This window comes from Desmodus rotundus, chromosome 9 (assembly GCF_022682495.2).
Source record: "Desmodus rotundus isolate HL8 chromosome 9, HLdesRot8A.1, whole genome shotgun sequence".
NCBI classification, from domain to species: domain Eukaryota; kingdom Metazoa; phylum Chordata; class Mammalia; order Chiroptera; family Phyllostomidae; genus Desmodus; species Desmodus rotundus.
In genome coordinates, this window is record NC_071395.1 from 70,406,487 (window position 1) to 70,427,386 (window position 20,900).

General features: G+C 42.2%; 1 protein-coding gene across 2 annotated transcripts in view; it reads left to right on the top strand.

Annotated features, from left to right (window-relative positions):
* The window catches only part of STX8 (syntaxin 8), a 253,724-nt gene that overhangs the window by 149,244 nt on the left and 83,580 nt on the right, over positions 1 to 20,900 (top strand). For both annotated transcript variants that reach the window (XM_024564833.3, XM_024564832.4), the window contains exon 7: positions 11,967 to 12,068. In XM_024564833.3, the coding sequence (XP_024420601.3) occupies positions 11,967 to 12,068 (102 nt within the window). The remainder of the gene's footprint in view (positions 1 to 11,966; positions 12,069 to 20,900) is intronic.

The following is a 20,900-nucleotide window of genomic DNA, read 5'->3' on the forward strand; positions in this document are numbered from 1 at the left end:
GGTATTTACTTCGTAATAATTCATTAAACTGTACAAGTATTTCAGTACATGTACTTTTCTATATGTGAATTACATTTCAAATTTAGTGAATTCATTACTTACTATGATTTATTTTACATTTTATATTCTTGTATCATGACTTAATCAATCTTGATTTCCCTTTTTTCACTCATTTCTTCATCATCTGAAAATACTTTAAGTAATTTTTTTCCAGAAATGGTACCTGGGTGGTATCCACAATACTTTGGGGGGATGTTACAATGATATCTGTCTCAAATGTTTTTCTAAGATACATTTATTCCTCTCTCACACACAAAGATAATATATATTTTATCCTTTGAGATATATATATATATATCACATGTGTATGTATATAAACATAAATGTGTATAAAATATAAATGTATCTAATACACGCTTACGCATAGGTAACGCACGTGCAGCAGTTCACCGTGGCACACTGATCATCTGTATTTCTCCCCAGCTCTGAGAGCTGCCGCGTGCTTTCTGCAGACGGAAGCTAGGCCACCCTCGGGCAGCAAATGTTAGTGCAGCTGGGGCAAAGCTCTCAGCCGCTTAGCCCTCCTAAACGCAATGTTTTGCATATGTAATGCACTGCACTTGGTCTGTCTTCCTGCCACTTACTTTGTGTTCTGACAGTTTGGAGCTGTAACGGCAGACGAAAGTGTCCAAGTGATACTGCTCTTTCTGTCATGAAGAAATGTAGGAAGATGGTCTCACTGGATTTTTAAACATGTTTTGTGGCAGCTGCAGGTGCTTTGGCACATACCAAGGTTAAGGCTGGGCAGGCCATAAGGCTTTGGGGCAATCCTCTGCTACTGTGAAGGGCACCGCAGACTTCCTGCAACAAGGGAAGAGTAAACCAAAATGCCTCAATGACAGCTAGGTGAGGCTCTGGCCAAAGGCACGTGTTGGCTTCAGGAGCCTACACAGAGGTGAGCAGTTGGTTGCCCTTGTATGATGCTCTAAGAATTTGACTGCCACACACCTGTACAGTTTTGTTTCAGTAAGTGCTCCTATTTCCACAACCTCGTTCCCTGGATCACCCAGCTGGGTGGGTGCTTTCTGATCCCTCGCACAGTTACGCCTTCCTCTTACCCACAAGCCTGCACCGAAGCCTGGCTAGACCGTGAATCCTTAGGCTGCAGCCCTGGGCCCTCATACCTTTTTATCCTAGTGTCTTCTGGTACTTAGTTATTCATGAGAACAGTCTGATGCCAGTTTAATTTTCTTTAATTCTTTAATGTTCTTAATTTCAAAAGCTGGAAGCTTTTCCCCTTTGCCTACCATTTGAATGCTTCAGCATTTTTTTTTATTTCTAGACCTTTTTCATTAATGTTCAGAATTTGGGTTTTTTTATATTAAAACTCAAATGTTTTTTCAGCTCAAAGAAAATTTGTTATTTGGTTATTGTTTCTCCTTCAGTTTTCCTGGATCTTTATCCCTGTCTCTTTTTTTTTTTCCCCCTCCCATATATTGTCCTCTCTAACCTTTTTCTCTGACTTCTGGGATACAATTCAAGCTTATTTTCTAAATGCCTTATTTAGGTTACAATCTGTTTAACTGCCTTCACTGTGGTTTTTAATTTAACAATTATGTTTCTATCTGGATGCGGTGTTCCTAGTAATCCGAAGTTGTTCTCGCATTGTGGCTCTCTGTTCTGGTTGGCTTGGTGTCCTCTTGCATCTTGTTTTTAAAAAGTAAACCAATTTCTCAAGGTTTCTCATATTCTGGAAGGAATTTTGTTGTTTTTTTCTAGGGCAGAAGGGACAGGGCATAGGGAGAGGACATTCCCTCAAATAGCCCTCAGATGCTCCCTCATTTTGAGTTCTTTATTTATACCCATTGGCTCTTTGCTCATCTTCACAGGGAGCTAGCTCATTGTCTCTCTATTGATATTGTAGAAGTTGGGAAAGATGCCCTGGCTGGGTAGCTCAGGTGGTTAGAGCTTCATCTCATATGCCAAGGTTGCAGGTTTGATCCCTGGTCAGGGCACATACAAGAAGCAACCAATGAATGTATTAATAAGTGGAACAACAAATCAATTAATCTCTCTCTCTCTTCCCCCCATCCTCTCTCTCTAAAATCAATAAATTTAAAAAGAAATTTTGTAAATTTGGAAAGGGTTCTGTCTTAGCATAGCCTACACATTTTCGGGCCCAGGTAAATAAAGAAAGGCCTTAATTGGTAATAAAGAGAAGCACCAAAGGAGCCTGCACCGCCGCCTCGCCTGGCCCACGTGTTCCTGCCTCAGATGCTTGAGCAGGTGTGGCCTCGAGGATCTCTCCTAGGCCCCCAAAGCCTGAGCACTTCCCAGAGGCTCTGCTTGGGCGCGAGTTTGCTGCCAGCTGCCCTAGGGCGCCGCAGGTGAGTGAGTGCTTTCCCTTGCCGGGTCTCAGGTTGGTCTTTCTGTTCCTGGTTTCTGTAATATATTTGACAGGTTTCCTAGTATCAGAGGTCATCTCCCCTCCCCCGCCTTTTAGTTTCTGTTGTAGGGAATAGAGGGAGTTAAACTAATGCCCTCAAGAAAAGCTCTTTATTCACTGTTTGCTTGCTTGTTGATATTTTTTTCAAGTGTTATTAGCAATATAAGCTAAAGGCATAATAACTTAGTGACTACAGCGGCCAGCATTCATTGTGAATACAAAAGGGCACCATACTTACCTGACAGTAAAGGTAACACACTTTCTGCCTTTGTATAGAATTTATTGAGATGGTAATTGGGAGTAGAAAAAGTATGGAATATAATTGGAGTCAGATATTTTGATACCATATAATATTTGTTAGATTCTGTTAATTTTGCATCACACTTTACATTGTCCATTTTTTCCACTCTATGTTGGAATGCATTTGGCCTCCTAAATTAGCACATGAGAGAAATATAGGCTCCTTCTGGAAACCAAATGCAAATACTTACCAGGAAGCCAAATAATCAGTTTCTCTTTGGAGGCTGTACTGTCAGGAATTTGAAAGAATCAGCTGGTTGTTTCTCAATCTGTACTCTGAAACCTGTGTTTAATTTGCTCTCAACAGACGCTGGTTAGAGGAATTCCCCTACCCCCCTGCCCTGGGAAGTCTCCTTCTGAGGTCCTAACTGACACGTGGAATCATTCCATCAAACCAACCGACAGCGGCAGTATGAACCTTTAAAACTGGGGTCCCCAACGTCCGGGCTGCGGACCGGTACCAGTTAGTGCCCTGTTAGGAACTGGCTGCGAGGGAAACCCCTGCCTGAGCTCCGCCTCCTGTCCGCCCCCGCCCCACCGGCCCGCCCCCCAGCCCCGTTCCTTGGAAAAAACTGGTCTCCTGCCAATAAAGGTTGGGGACCGCTGCTTTGAAAAACTGATTTGGCACCGTGTTTCAAAGTCCATCCAGCCATCATAATCGCACTTTGTTAACTTAAGGAAATGATACAAAAGAAGGAAAATGGTAATAGAGGAAAGAATTCATTGACTCATTATGTAGAAATAGACAAATATTCTAAGCATTTCACAATGGGTTGTTTTTAATGAATGGTTTTTTAATGGTGAGTATTTTGTAACCGTTGAAATTATAACTGTGAAGGGGGTGTAGCAACATGAAAGAGTACAAATGATATCATGTTAATGGGGGGCAAAGGCTTATATATTACAATTATATAGAATATATGTAAATGTCAGATCTTAGAAGGGAACATACAGAAGTGATTACTGGGGCATTCGGGTAATTTTTTACTTTTTCCCCCACTTATAAACCTCAATGACATAACTTTCAGAACTTAAAAATTGAGTTGCATGAAAACAGAAATCAATAAACTAGTAATCAGAAGAGGTTTACCAACCAAAATGAAAAACTTTGTATTTTGTCTAATATATAAAATATTAACACCTTCAGTGTTTACTACTGATTTTGCTGAGCTAATCTGATACACAATTTGTATTTACCTCCAAATTATGAATATTTACAAATTTAAAAAGAAATCTCTCTAGAAACCCCATTATATATAACAGCTGACCTATATTTAGTGTCAGACAAGGAATATTTTGTGCTTGACTTTCTTATAATGACAGAGGCTTATGTTGCGGCATTAAAGCTCTTCATGAAATTCTGCCCGTAATTGGTCATGAGAGGACAATGTACCGAGCAACTATAGAAAGCATAAGTGTTACTGTGGAATATCCCGACAGAACTTGAGGAATGGATCATAAAAATAACCACTTATAATACAATAAAGTCAACTGTGTTCTTTGCTGACTAGACAGAATTGAAACAATGTATCCTAAGTACTTGCACACATTTCAGGATGAATAGTATGCCCAAAGCATCAAAGCGTCACCAGGTCTAAAACTCTCTTCCTTTGGAGATATATTAAAGTTCGGGGCTAAGTGGAAGAACACTGGAACTGTGCTGTTCTAGCAATAACTAAAGTAAAAGTTGAAAGCAGGCAGATTTTCAGCTCAATATACAGAACCTTACAATGACTACTCACCCTCCAGCCCAGCCATGGAACTGATTTTCGCATGAGTTTCCATGTTACCGGTCACTGGGAGTGTTTGGCAAGATTTAGCTGTTCCACCGCAGGGGTATCTTAAACAGGGGTGGGGAGGTGTGAACAAGAAGATGACCCAGGACTTCTTGCAGCTCTAAAATTTTGTTAGCATCGTTTGCTTTCTCTTCCCAGCATCCATGTGTGTAGACCTGTCTGCCTGCCTGACTTCTTTTGTTCCTTCCTTCCTGGAAAACCTTAGGAATATAATAATATTGTAAACTTTTATTTTTTTTGGATTTACATTTTTTAAATATATTTATTGATTATGCTATTACACTTGTCCCATTTTTCCCCCTTTATTTCCCTTTGCCCTGCACACCCCCCTTGCACCCACATTCCCCCCCTTTAGTTCATGTCCATGGGTCATACATATAAGTTCTTTGGCTTCTACATTTCCTATACTATTCTTACCCTCCCCCTGTCTATCTTCTACCTACCATTTATGCTACTTATTCTCTGTACCTTTCCCCCTCTCTCCCCCTTCCACTCCCCTGTTGATAACCCTCCATGTGATCTCCATCTCTATGGTTCTGTTCCTGTTCTAGTTGTTTGCTTAGTTTGCTTTTGTTTTTGTTTTAGGTGTGGTTGTTAATAACTGTGAGTTTGCTGTCATTTTTACTGTTCATATTTTTTATCTTCTTTTTCTTATATAAATCCCTTTAACATTTCATATAATAAGGGCTTGGTGATGATGAACTCCTTTAACTTGACCTGATCTGAGGAGCACTTTATCTGCCCTTCCATTCTAAATGATAGCTTTGCTGGATACAGTAATCTTGGATGTAGGTCCTTGCCTTTCATGACTTGGAATACTTCTTGCCAGCCCCTTCTTGCCTGTAAGGTCTCTTTGGAGAAATCAGCTGACAGTCTTATGGGAACTCCTTTGTAGGTAACTGTGTCCTTTTCTCTTGCCGCTTCTAAGATTCTCTCCTGTTTAATCTTGGCTGATGTAATTATGATGTGCCTTGGTGTGTTCCTCCTTGGGTCCAACTTCTTTGGGACTCTCTGAGATTCCTGGACTTCCTGGAAGTCTATTTCCTTTGCCAGATTAGAGAAGTTCTCCTTCATTATTTGTTCAAATAAGTTTTCAATTTTTTGTTCTTCCTCTTCTCCTTCTGGCACCCCTATAATTCAGATGTTGGAACGTTTCAAGATGCCCTGGAGGTTCCTAAGCCTCTCCTCATTTTTCCGAATTCTTGTTTCTTCATTCTTTTCTGATTGGATGTTTCTTGCTTCCTTCTGGTCCACACTGTTGATTTGAGTCCCAGTTTCCTTCCCATCACTATTGGTTCCCTGTACATTTTCCTTTATTTCACTTAGCATAGCCTTCATTTTTTCATCTAATTTGTGACCGAATTCAACTAATTCTGTGAATTTCCTGATTACCAGTGTTTTGAACTGTGCATCTGATAGGTTGGCTATCTCTTCGTTGCTTAGTTGTATTTTTTCCAGAGCTTTGATCTGTTCTTTCATTTGGGCCTTTTTTTTTTTTTTTGTCTTGGTGCAACTGTTATGTAAAGGGGCAGAGCCTGAGGTGTTCACCAGGGCAGGGTAACGCTGATCGCTGTGCTGTGACACTGTACGTGGGGGAGGGGGCGAGAAGAAGCAATGGCTCTTGCTCCACTCTCTGCCAGTTTTCAGTCACTCCCTCCGTTACCCACAATCAAACTGGGCCCCTCTGGTGCTTATTCCTGAGTGGGTGGGCTTGTAAACGCTCTAGGCCCTGTGGGTCTCTCCAACGAACTCTCCTGTTAGTCTGGGAGTTTCTCCTGCTGCTGCCTCAACCCCAACAGGTGTTTTCAATCAGAGGTTTGAGGCTTTATTTCCCTGTGCTGGAGCCTTGGGATGCGTGGTTTGCTTCGCTCCCCCACCGTTCCTCCCGGTTTATCTATGTGCAAATGTGGGGCCACAGGGTCTGCCAGCCACCACCTTGTGGGGTCGGTCAGCTGCAGCCTGGCCTGCCCCGTTCCACAATCCGCCACCTCTGTGGTTCCATCACCCACCGTGTTACTGGGAGTCCTCTCCTCCCCGGCTGCCCATCTCCACCCCTCCTACAGGTCTGGATGAATGTTTCTTCTTTATCTCCTTGGTCGTCGGACTTCCATACAGTTGGATTTTCTGTCAGTTCTGGTTGTTTTTTGCTTTTAAATTGTTGTTGTCCTTCTTTTGGTTGTGCGAGGAGGCATAGTGTGTCTACCTATGCCTGCATCTTGGCTAGAAGCCCAGATTTACATTTTTAGTTGAGGTATAATTTACATACAACGAAATCCACACATCTATAGTGTTCAGTTCCATGTCTTTTGACAACTGTATACATTTGTGTGACTATTTAGAACATTTCTATCATCTGGAAAATTCCCTCATGCCACTTTCCTCATGCACCATCCCCCAACGAGACTACCTTCTGATTTCTATCCAATGGATTAGGTTTATCTGTATACTTCATATAAAAGGAGTCATCAAGTATATATTGATTTTATTTTCTTATTTTAGCTAACAAAATGGTTTTGAGATTTATGCAGTTGTATTTATAAGTAGCTCTTTGTTTTTGTTGTTGAATAGTATTCCATTGTACAGATATACCCCAGTTTGCTTATTCATTCTTCTATTGATGGATATTAGGGTTGTTTCTAGTTTGGGGTTTTAATGAATAAGACTGCTATGTATATTTTTGTACAGGTGTGAAAAGGGTCACATGTTTTTATTTTTGTTTGGTAAATACTTAGGAGTGAAATTTCTGGGTCATAGGGTAGATGTATGGTTAACTTGATAAAACTGACAAACACGTCTACAATTACCTTTGTGCCAAATCTTCCCCAATAATTAGTATTGTGAGTCTTAGTTTGCTCATTCTAATGGGGGTGGAGTGGTGCCTGCAGTGGTTAGATTTGCATTTCCCTAATGACTAATAATGTGGAGCTCCTTTTCATGTGCATTTGGCCATTCGTATATATCTCCTCCTACAAAACGTCTGGTGGGGTCTTTTGCCTATTTTTAAATTAGGTTTGTTTGCAATTTTTATTGTTAATATGTTAATAGGAGTTCTTTATGAATTATCAGATATATGGTTTATAAATATTTACCAGTCTGTGGTTTGTTTATTAATTTTCTTAATGGTATCTTTGCATGAGCAGAAATTTTTTGATAAGATCAATTGACCAGTTTCTTGGCCTTATATATTTGTAATAAATCTTGAATTTTGGTGACGTAATATCTCCACCTTTATTTTTTCTTTGTCAAGATTATTTTGGCAATTCTAAATCACTTGCACTCCGTGCACACTTTAGCGTTGGCTTGCCAGTTTCATATTTGAAGCCTGCTAGGATTTTGATTGGAATTATACTGAATCTACAGATCGGTTGAGGAGAATGAAGAGATAACTTTAAAATACTGAGTCTTTTAGTTCATGAACATGGCCTAGCTCTCCATTTATTTAGGTCTCCGATTTCCCCCACACTGTTTTATAGTGTTCAGCACAGAGGTCTTGCACATTTTTTGTTAGATTTATTTCTAGGTATTTGATATAGTTTTTTATTCTATTTTAAATGATATTTTTTACTTTCACATTTCAGTTGCTTGTCACTAGTACATAGAAACACACTGCTTTACATAATTGATTGTGTATCTGTGGATTTGTTAAATCATTTGTACTAGTAGCTTTAAAATAGATTCCATAGAGTATTCTATGTATACAGTCATGTCAGATATACATATTTACATCTTCTTTTTAAATATTTTTGCCTTCAAATAAAGTATTCAACAGGTTGTCAGATGCCTTGCTCCTAACCTTAGAGAAAAAGTGGTCAGCGCTTACTAGTAAGTGTGCTGTTGGCTGGGCGTTTTTCAGGGCCGCCCTCCATCAGGCAGAGGGGGCTCCCTTTCACTCCTGTTTTTTTGAGAATTTCTGTCATTAGTGAACACTGAGTTGTGTCAAACCCTTTTTATGCATTTATTGAAATGCTCGTGTGATTATCTCCTTTAGTCTGGTCATCGAGTTTTACATCTTCTGGCCTATTGTGTGTGTGTCCTATTACCAGTGGGCTTCCTCTGAGCACTGCTTTACTTGCATTCCAGGCCTTTATTTTGGATTGTCTTTATCATTCAGTTCAAAACATTTTCTCTGTTCCCTTGTGATTTGATTTTTATCCCATGGGTTGTTTAGAGGTAGTTTCCTTAATATTTAAATACAAGGGGGGATTTTTCCGTTTTCGTCACATGTGTTCTTTCGTCGTGATGAAAACTTCCTCTTCACCTCCGATCATACTCCTTGGCTTGAAGCCTATCTGGTCTGATGCTAATAAAATCACGCCAGCTTTCTCACGCAGACACTTTCTATGCCTCATATTTAAAGTGAGTTTCTTGGGGAAGCCTATAGTTGTGTTGTCTTTTTTTTTAAAATCTTGCCTGACATTCTTTGTCTTTTAATTGAGCAGTCTGCCCATTTATATTTAATCGACTGCTAATATAGTTGGGTTTCAGTCTGCCATCTAGGGATTTACATTCTTTTTGTCCTGTCTAGCCTTTGTTCCTCTGTACCTCCTTTTTGCCTTCTTTTGAGTGAATCATGCATTTTTAGTATTTATTTTTATTCCCTCTGTTGATTTTTTTAAAGCAATAACTCTCAGTAGTGGTGGTGATACTGGTAGTGGGAATGTGTTTTGGTCTTCTCTCTTTTTCTAAAAACTAAGTGCTTAGAGCTTTGTAATTCAATATAATAGTCACTAGCCACATACGGCTGTTTAAATTTTAATTAAGTAAGATATGAAAAAAGTACGTCCCTCACTATAGTATGGAGAATGGATTGAAAGGATTCAGGAGCAGAAACAGGAAGGTAAGTTAGGACATTGTCCCAGAAGCCCTGGAGGATTTTTGTGAGATATTAGTAAGAGTTTAGGAGAAATGGTAGGATTAAGAGATAACTGGGGCTGGAAATCAACTAGAGTGGCTAAAAATAGAATGTGTGATGAAAGAGATGGGGAAGGGAGAAGGCCAGGTAACTCCTGAGGTTTCTGTCTTGGGCCAGCAAATGAATGGTGGTGCTGTCACAGGTGGGCACAGGTAACCAGGTTCTTGGTGATGGCGGACAAAGAATTGAACCAAACACACAGAGTTCATAGCAGAAAGAGAGAGCAGATTTGTTGAGCAATAGTACACTCCACAGAACATGAGAGTGGGCCAACTCTGAACAGATTTTGACCTCAGGGGTGGAGGGATTCACAGGGCAGATCCCCCCTGGCAATTTTTGGCGGGCTTTTATTGCACATGTACAAGTAGTTGTATTACTTTAAAGCTACCGCACATGTGGTCTCCCATGATTTCCCTTGATTGGTGACCAGGGAAGTGAGGTCCCATAATGGCAATTTATTGTAATGCTATTATAATGAAGCAGGGGTCATGTAGCATCTTCTGCACAGGTGCATTCATGATTCAACATGGTTCAGTGCTTTTCCAGAAAGCAGGAACAACGGGTCTTAGGACAGGGTCTCTGTCTTGTATCGATGTCCTTTATCTTAGCCCTGGGGCACCTCTGAATTTCCTCCTCCTGACTATCTCCTGCCTCCGTGCCATTATTTGATGGCCATGGGATTTGGCGGAAGAGGGAGCGTTTAGTTTTAGCGACCCTGAGAGTCGGCAGTTTGCCACCTGGATCAAGAAGGTTGGAGGGCTGTAGAGAGCAGAAAGTTTTCAGGATTTTAATTTAAATATTGATGAACTAAAAGGTATATAAAATCATCATTGTGGTATTATAGAGTAAAAATATACAGATCCCTTGGGATCACCAACATTTCAGAGGAGGAGGAGAACCTGATGGAGCTTCTGGGTAGGGGAGAGGGGAAGGGGGGGAGAGTGTGTCACTGAATACCAGGGAAGAGAGTTATGAATGAACAGTGAAAGATTCTCCGGACAGGTGGTATGTAAATAATATTCAACAAACGTGACTTAGATCCACTTTTTAAAGAACCAGCAAAATGCTTTGAAATTACTTCGTGATTTTATCTTTCGGGCTCCATTCCTCCGTTACCTTTATCTTTGAGTGCTTATTTCGCCTTGCTGTGTGCCAGGTACTCTCCTGGGGTGGGAGCAGAGAAGAATAAAAGTTAGTTTCTGTCAGAGTCTTTCTGTGAATGGAAAGACTTACAAACAGAAAATCTGAATACAAAAATAAAAGGGTCTGTAGGTAAAAAGAAGCTGCAGGAGGCTAGAGGGAAGAACGCCCAGCTCGCCTGCCTTCCTCTTGCTATTCTTTTTGCATGGATTGCCCTTCCCTGCTTCCTCACTGCGTGGCCTTCAAAACTCATCTCAAATCTTTGACTTGTCTGTTTTATTTAATTCTTAAGAAAAGTGGTGATGTGTATTGGCCAACATATCTCTAAAGCAATCGCTAAAAAAGAGAGGAAGAGAGGGAAGAAATAGAAGCAAAATTGAAAAAAATATTTTCATCATAAGAAATTCAAATAATAAAGAAAATATAAAGAAGATCACCCAGGATCCTCCCACCTAGAAATAATCATTACTGACACTAGATAAGCATCATCCAGATATAGCCTTATAGGTTTATATATATAAAAGGATAGAGAAATATTTTTGCATAATTAGGATCATAGTGTATATGCTATCTTAAATGTTAAGTGCTTCATTTCACTTTTAAATGATAAATGTTAAAAAAAAAGATAAACCACATAAAGGATTTTTTACAAGAGAGTAATTACTAAAAAATCCATCTAAGGTTAACAAAAAAATTACATAAAACATTGAAGCTTTGGTGATTTTATAAAGCTATGAGTTTCTAAATGTTTTACTTTTTAACAGCTTGCTATGGCTCTGCTGTGAGCAATGGAGAAATTCTCACCTTCCATTTCTTTTCACCTCCCCCAATGCTTCCTGGCTTTCAGTTATAATTACATCCTCACCGTGTAACACTTACCTACCTTTCCGTAACCTAATCCACGATCTGTTTATCCTCTGCTCAGTATTTAAATGGGGTCCATTCCCACCATCATCTCTCATGCCCTGGTCTCTGGCTTCTCCATTCTTGGTTGACTGCATTTCATCATGAAGAACTTTTCTTAAGAAAGACCCCAGTTGTCCCTGTACTCCTCTCTACTATCTGTCGGTTACCTTTTTAACTTGAATGACAAGTTGGCTGGCCGTAAACATGCTTTCTTTCCCTTGAACTTTTGACATCTCTCCTCTGTCTCCTGGAATGGTTGTAAACCGGTTTTTTCCCTTTACCGCTACTGTTTCCCACCATTTTTGAATCAGAATGGCAGTTTTCAAAGAACACACATGAGTTCCGCGCCTCTTCACTCAGCGCACTTGGGAGAATTACTAGTGGGAAGGACCACCACAGCTCTGATACTGGGATGTGAACCAGGGTGTTTTGGAGCATTAACCATGCCTCTTTGGTTCCCTTACAGAGATAATTGATGACCTTGCCAACCTGGTGGATAAAACAGACGAGAAGCTTCGCACTGAAACCAGGCGTGTGAACTTGGTGGACAGAAAGTCAGCATCTTGCGGTAAGACAGCGGGAGTTAGGGTCTGCCCCGGCGTCCCTTGCGGTTCACTCTGCTGTGAGTTTCCCACGTTTGCCTCCTGGCCACAGGGGTTTGATTGCTCCTCTACAACTGGCGGTCCCATTTAGGTCATCTTTACTAAAAGATAGCCTAAATCCTGTTCAAACGAAGTGGATTGTTTTGAGTTCAGGGAAAGGATAATGCATTCATTCTTTAAAATGCAAAATAAGAAACCTTTCTGTATGTTTCTAGAAAAGAATAGTTGGGGAACTTGTGTGACTGTATGCAGCTTGGTGGCGGTAGAGTTCCTGGGGCTTAAAGGCAGTCTCATTCACTGTTGCCCCTTGTTTTCACTCAGTCACAGCAGGATTGGTGAAGCCCAGGTTCCAAAGCTCACGTGAGTCCAGATTCTACACTCAGTGATGTTATGTTTGGCAGTCACTTTACTTATTACTTTATACCTTGTAAGTAAAGTGGGAATTCACATGGAGTGATTTTTTAAATGCTGATTCCCAGGCCTCCCCCTAGAGGATCTGATTGAGTAGGGTTAGGTTGGAGTTCCAGAGTATTCATTATTTGACAAGTACGTCAAGCAGTTCTGACACAGGTGCTTGCTATTCTGCAGAAGTTCTGATGCAGATTTTTGCAAGGTTTAAATCATACTGCCCGTGTACAGCGCTTTGCCCAAGGCAAGTGATGATACCGTATTTTGCCGTATATAATGCTCTCCTGTGTATAATGCGCGCCCACATTTTTGGACCAAACTTTCAGGAAAAAAATCTTTTGTTTTCATTTGTTAATTCAAAATCTTATTTATTTATATTTAGAAACAAAACTGATTATCGTATTCCAGGATATTATTTTGCACACAGATATCATTGTATGCTTTCTAGAGTTACACTTTCAATGCATAAGCATAAGTAAAAGAATTAAGAACATTTATATAGATATAGAATTAGTACTACCCATGTATAATGTGCATCCTTATTTTTTCCTCAAAAATTTGGACAGAAAAGTGTGCATCATACACAGCAAAATATGGTGAGTGGGGACAGTTGTAGAAATCACGGTGATTGTTATTTGGTGCTTCCCACGTTTCGCTTCCCATCATCTCACGAAGGTGGACCAAGTTTATAAAGCTAGTACTTTTATTGTAAATAGAAATACAGTACAATAAAAAACTAGCGATCCAAGCACATGGTTTGCCTCCCTTGTAGCCCTTTCAGTATGAAAAAGTGTAATGGGTCCCTCTGATCCATCTGGCTGTAGAACAGTGACTCTGTTCAGAGGTCGCCTGAGATGTATTCGTTGAGCAGCACAGCCTTCCTTGCCTGTGTTCTAGTTAAACAGAAGTCTAGAGCAGCAGAGTGAGAGAGAGCCAGGCAGAGCGGGACCCTGGAACCTCAGAGGAGGTGAAACTCTGAGGGGCCTCCCTGCTTCCCTTTTATCACCTGCTCTGCTGCCCGACCCCAGTTCTCATCTGTCAGGTACCAGCCCGCTCTGAGCTTCCCTTCCGGGAGGCACGTGCTTCCTCCTTCCCACCAGGAGCAAAGCCTCCTTGATTACACCTTACAACTTTCTCACATGACTTCTGTCCATAGGGCCTTTGTTCCCTGCCCTTGATCCTGAAACTTTGGAGATAGAGTAGTGTGGGTTCACGCCCACCTCCCTCTCTTACTATCTTTGATTTGTATATAAACTTAATCTTGCTGAGCCTGGTTTCCTCAACTGTAAAGAGTGGATGGCCCGGTTATCAAAGTTCAATTGTATGGAGTATGTCAGGTGTCTCACGCTGCCCGTCTGCCCTGAACTTCCGTGTGTATGTAGAGAGGCCCTAGAGCCTGCACTCACACCGGGCGCTGCCGCACAAGCCATGTGGCCGCCCTGTGCCTCGGGCTTCTCCTTGCTGAGACGGGTGAGAGGGCTGTTTACGGCGTAAGTGGACTAATGTAGATAAGGAAATAGTTATAGATGATACTGACACAGATGCAGACATATAGATACATAGCACTTAGAACAGCGTTCGGCACAGAGTAAGCAATGAGCAGGTATCCGCTATTATCGTTAACATGCCTAAAGTAGGAAGGCTCTTCCCAGGTCACTGATGACATTCCTGAGGTCTTTCTCTGTGTGCTAAGCAGTCAACGTTGCTATCATTTTGGAATGAACACATTCACAGACACGTCAGTAGTACGTTTGGGGTTTGCACGTGGGCTCCATTCACCATACGCCCTTCACCAAGTCACAGTGAGGAGTGTTACTAATGCTGTTGCCAGTTCTTTATTTCACGGTATTACCTACTGTTGGTTTTTAGACTCAGAAATTTCCATAAACCTTCTGAGCTGAACTGCTTCATTTTTTTAATAGAAGACATTTAGAGACTCCCAAAATTACTGAAATGCATATTTTTAAAAACTTGGTATCTTAAAGTATATCAACTGTAAAATTACCTCATGCCTCACTTATATTTATTTATATGTGACACAGCAGTTATGTAATAGGTATATATTATCTTTAATGCATATTACCTACAACAGAGCTGCATGTGGCGACTCAGAAGGGAGAGGTGCAACAGCACAACAGTGTTAGGTGCTGAAAGAAGGAATTTCTTTATTCTTTCAAAGGAAAGACTTTGGAGACATTTGTTTCTCTTGTCCCTTCAATTTTTTCCTAATATTTACTTAGCAGTTCCAATAATATTGTAGATCAACACCCAAATGACTATCCTCCTACCATGTATGATACCCGATACCTCTAAAGGAAAATGTGGTACATTTATATTTTTAAAGGGAAATCTGTGTTTGTTGACAAGCAGTGCTGGTTTCTCCACAGCTCTAGGGAGGTCAGACCTGTATTGATGACACCTAATGATTACCTGCTAAGACTTTCATTGATCAATATTAAGCATATTGTAGAATTTGAACACAAAGCATATTGTAGAATTTGCTGAGTAGGTCTAGCAGCCCTATGCAAACTTAGCCAGATCTTTTATTTTTAAAATGTGTTTTATTGTGATAAAATATATATACCATGAAATTTACCATTGTAACTTTTTTAGTGCTCAGCTCAGTGACACTAAGCACAGGTACCTTGTTGTGCCACCATCACCACCATCCACGTCCAGAACTTGTCATCATCCCAGACTGAAACCCTGTCCTCATTACATACTAGCTCCCCATTGCCCCTCCCAGCCTCTGCCCGTGCCATCCTCCTTTCTGCCTCTACTGCGGGAACCTCACCTAAGTGGAACCACGCCATGCGCACCCTTTTGTGTCTGCCTTATTTCACTTAGCACTGTGCCGTCAATATTCCTCTAAGTTGTAGCGTGCGTCATAATTTCCTTCCCTTTTTTTTTAAGCTGAATACGTTCCATTGAATGTACATACTGCATTGTGTCCATTTCTCTGTCAGTGGTCTCCCGGGTCGTTTCCATCTGTGACTACTATGAATAATGCCCCTACGAACATGAGTATACAAATATTGATACAAGTATACAAGTATCTGGGGGGCAGGGGCTTGGTCCAGGAGATTCAAGACAGAGCTGTTCCCAAACGCAAGCCCAGGTCGATCATTCCATATGTAAACGCATACGTATATATATACAGGAAACTGCAGGCAAGGTATATTTTAACTCTTTGAGGGGTAGGAATTAAGCACCTCACGCCTGTGTAAGGGCACTCTAACTGTTTAACTGGGAGCACTTCAGTGGGCTGAGCATGGCAGCCGGTGCATCGTTTTACTTAAGGGAGAGCAAAAACAGGTTGTGAACCGTGAAATGGTCTTTTGTTTCCCTGTCCTCAGCATATCTTCCTTGCTGATCTGATCTGTCTGTCAGTCATAGATGCTTTCACAGTGAGGAAATTTCTAGTTATAAGTACAGACCGAAGTGCAAGGGGGCCACACAGAAGGGCCTGGTGATGAATTTGTTTGTTCAGTTGTTAACAAAGGATTCAAGCACCCCTTTGTGAACCTTTCACTCGGAGCCCGGGCTTTAAAATTTTTACTGAGATCTTTGCGTGGTTTTTACTCTCTTTTCTTCACCTACCCCTGCCTCAATAATAGCATCAAGTAGAAAACAGTATTGTCGTTTTCCAGCTTCTAAAGGAAAACTAGACGGATATTTTCCATCGGTACCTATATGTATTTTCAGAGCTGTTGCTTGTATTAAGGACTCCGTGTAAAAGCAGGATCTTTGTCATTGCAGTTTAAATATTCCGTGCGCCTGGCTCTCATTAGAATGCAAAACAGAGCCGCGTCTGAGTCTGAGGGACGGGGCCAGTTGTGCAGGGCCAGACGAAGAATTCTGAAGGACTTGGGCTGAGGGACACTATTGCTTCTCAGCGTATTGACTATTACGTAGTGTTGTCTGAGCACATTTATTGTGATTTTAGCAAGGTTTCAGTGCTGTGGTTAGAAAGCAGCCCAGCTAACATTTGCATTAACACTCTCTCAATCTGGAACCATCAGCTTTGCCTTCAGCTCACAATGGTTAAGACGAGTACAGGCCAGCATGGGTGTGGAGCCACACAGACCCAGGCCACAGCTGGGGCTCTGCCTCTTACAACCTGGGTTGAGCTGCTTGTCCTGAGTCTCAGCTCCCTTCTCTGTAAAATGAGGGTAACAATTCCTAGTACCCGTGGTGATTCTGCGAAATAATGAGAACAAGCTGGGTGGCATAGTGACTGGTTCTAGAGAGTCCTTAATAAAGGCCAGTTCTGGTCAAATGCGAGTTTAAATTGGCTGCCAAGAGCCGCCCCAACCAATAGGACCTAGAGGCTCTGTTTGAAGCCAGTATACAGAGGCCTTTGGGAAGAATGGTGACACCGTGAGTAGGTTGTGCAGGGATGTGCTAGAGCTATGGAGTTAGCAATGACTGGCAATGGAGTTGATTTTTAAAAGTAAACTGGAATGTAGAACTTTGCATCCGAAGCCCGGTACCCATCAGGACACTAGTGAAGGCCGCCTCTGGCACCCGGGCGGCGGCGGGAGGATGGTGCTGCCCGATCTCCGTGCGGCGCTGCAAGCCCTCGTGCTCAGGTTAGCTCTGTGGAACCTAACGCGACCCAGGTGAGGAACTGAGCCACAAGAAGCAGTCTGGTTCGTTTCACAGCCCTCAGAGACAGTTTAATCTCTGAAGGGATGATTTCTAAAACACTTCCACGAACACAAACAATCTGAAGCAAAAGAATAACCAGGCAGGTTCTTTTATTTATCTTACTGTTTGTCCAGAATATTCTTCTTGCCTGTTGTTTCCTTACTTTTCTTCTTTCTTTTGCCCTCCTTTGTTGACATAATCTGGTTAAATTCCTCAGCTCCCTTTTTCTTTACGTACATGTGTGTCTGTACTTCCTCATGTCATTGTCCATTCAGTCTCTGTGGAGAAATGCCCAGTCCTCTACTAACGCCCCATCTGCCTTCAGAGCACGTCCTCGGGCTTGGTGCTTTTTGCACACTCACGCATCCCTTCTTCTTCCACACCAACACCAGGCATCGTCAATGCATCAGGCACCAGGTGAGGTACTGGAGCTGAAAGGTACACAGGGCACTGTCTCTGCCCTCAGGGAACTAAGGGCCTGTGGGACACACTCATGAATCCTTCATATGTAGCACTGGAGGAAAAGGGTGTAAGTCAGCCTAGGGGGTTCCAGAGGTTTCCAGGAGGACACAACACTGAGCAGAGCTCTGAAGAATGAGTAGGAGAAGCTCCTTCTGGTAAAGCGCAAAAGCAGAGTAAGCAGGGTCTGTGATCCCATTTAAGAGGCAGAGGGAGGGCCACACAGAGGATGCAGGGGAGCGGAGGCAGAGGGATCCAGTGCAGTCCATTCAGCGCAGATGTTGTCAGCACCAGGAGGGTGCAGAAGAGCAGATCTCATTAGTATCGGCTCCTTCCCAGTAGGGGTAGGGGGAGCACGCTTGAAGCTGTATCTTCAGAACTTTTAAATTAATTAAAATTTTAAGAAAAAGATACTTCTATTCAATATTTTCGTATTTCCAGTCATCTTCCCCTACAACTAGTATTTTTGTAAGAGTACAATAATACTATATTTAAACCCTTCTAATTGCAACATTTTATTATAAATGTGTTTTCCTTTTAGTACTATTAGTACAGCTATTCTATCAGCTGTACTATCATTTACTTCAATACTCCTGTTTGGGGGAATTTAGATTATTTCCACATTTTGCTGGATAGATAATGTTGCGTTATACACATAAAGCTTTTTTCCCATATTTAGGATTTTTTTTCTATCAGGCAGGATATCAGTTAAGGATGTTTCCAGGGCCAGATCAGAGACTGACTCTGGCTGTCTTATAAAAATGGGGTCCCGCTGAGAGAGCTGTTTGAGGTTCGGAGGAGTGACAGGATACTGGAGGGCCAGGGGTCAGTGCAGCTGTCCCTGGGCAGGGAGAGCCAGGTGGGGACGCTGCATCCAGAGTTGCTGAGTGAGGCCACGCCTCTGACCACCTCTGCTGCCCCGTCAGAGGAGGAGTGCCAGAATGGCCAGGCCTGGCTGCTGGGGAGGGGGCTGCAGAGGGAGAATCTGGCCTGTTGGCATCCCCGGTGGGATGGGAGCTCCCTCAAAATGGAAATGGGGGTTAGATCTGAACAGCCAGGGAAAAAAACAAAACAAATAAAACATGTTGTACATTGCAGATGGACTTCCCAAGTAGATACTTTTAGACCTAGGGTGTGAGTAGTGGTAAGCCTTTTGATACATATTTCCAAATTACTTCCTAATAGTGTATCAGAAACCATCCCCCACCTAAACTTGTTAGTGACAGGTTCTTGCTAAAATACAGTGCCTCTCTTCACTCCCCTTAAATGACTCCTAGTATTCCAGATTGTTCAAAGAAGAAATGGCTCTTCTTCCTTGATTTCTGTGACGTAGCATTACCCGAAGATTTGTCCTACCACTCCAGTTGCTTACTCCTTCCCTCCCTTTGCTCTGCTCTTTGCTGAATGCCATGCCAGCCACTGAGGATCCAACGGTAGAGAAGACCTGGCACCTGGTGCCGAGCCTAGCGGGAAGGTGGCAAACGCAGGGCAGCGCAAGAAAGGCTCTGCTCATGGTACACAGGGCACTGTGGAAGCAGCCTCACTGGGGCCACTGGAGCTCCTTGTAGAAGGTGGAATCGAAATGTGACAAAGGCGGGTGGGAGAAAGCAGCATTTCAGGCAGTAGGAAACGCGGGTGTGTAGGAGGCACTGAGGCAGGCAACAGTACTCGGTTTCTTAAACAACAAATAGGACTAGCTGCCTGGGGTTGAGGGCACCTGTGGGAGAGGCGGAAAAAAGGAAGCTGGACTGGTGTGGTGGCACCAGGTCTTGGAGAGCCTCTGGTGCTAGTTTAGCCTCCCTTGTCTCTTTGATTGTTCTTTTATTTTTTATTTTTCCTCTTCTGTTATTTTTTATTTTTCCTCTTCTCTTGAGGACAGTACTGACGGCTCTGTTCTCTGCTCTTCTTTTTCTTGACACTTTTTCTTTAAGCTACGTCATTGACTCTCTTGGATGGCTTCATGGGCAACTGACAGTTCTGCATCTCAGATATGAATGTCACTTGAATCTCAAGGTCTGCATCTTCTTCTGCTTCCCATCACTTTCTCGGGACTGTCCCTGGCACTCTCTCAATCTGTACACATTCTTCGTAGACCCATTATCTTTATCTCAGAATAAGCTTCCTCTCCTGTGCTTCCTGTATTTTCAGGCTCAACCCTTCCTTCATCACTTCAAATGCTTCCAGAGGCCAGGCAGCAACCCCTAGGGACTGCAGCGGGCCGCTGTGGCTACCTCCAGTGGCAAACAAGAGGATAAACCAGATTCCTGCCCCTGGGGATGCAGGCCTAGAATTGCCAGATCATCTGTTTGTTTATTTTTTTTTAAGAGGAGCCTGAAATCTGGACCTTTAAGTGAAACCTCCCGACATTTTAACGTTGACAATAAGTTAACATTAAAAAAGCCCCGTGTGGGCCCAATAGCACAAGTGCTGCTTTGGGACCGCTGGCTCTCATCTCTGCAGCCAGCCCCTGGGCCTGCGTGAGGCTAGCTCTGAAATACGTCTCTTCCCCCTCCGTCACTTTCCGTTCTTACCACTCTGTTTCTGGCTTTGTCACATTTATGTAGCCATTAAAAACCATAATGAAAAGTCTGTTTTTTAGGACAGAAGAATGTGCACGATTGTAACCTTGACCACATTTATATAAATGGGCTCCCATCTTATGGATTTGGTGTCTTAATGCAGCAAATGTCTAACCGGCTATCAAGATTACAAAGATAAACAAGATTGAGTCCCTTTCTTAGGTGCTCTTATTTTTTAAAAATACCTTTTTCAATTGATTTTAAATCGTTCCCCTCCAGACATATCTGCTACATTTTAGAAAAATGACTTTTCTCCATCACGAAGATAACAGGTACAGGTAGTAAAACCATATATTGTAAAACTCACGGGAGACTGCTTCTGAAATCCCAGAGTACTGTGGCATCGCAATGAATACATCGGAATCGCTCAGTATTCATTTCGGGAGCTAAGTCGTACAACTCGTGACCTCTCCTCCTGGCACTTTAAACGCCCCTCCCTCCGGGCCCAGGGCTGCTCACGGAGTTTGTATAATGTGCACCTGTGAAGTGTTTGTGGTTAAATATGTCTTTTACGTGACCACATGGCTGTGGTCAGCTTTGATTTTGAGTTCCTACTGTGGAAAAGCTAGTTTTTCTTCTAAAAGCATTTATTTAGGGAACAGTAATAGGAGCAATAAGTTCGAATGTTGATGCTTCAGCTTAATCCAGGCAAAGCATAGCTTTTGAGAGCACAAAATTGGAAAACCTTTACGTAATGAAAGG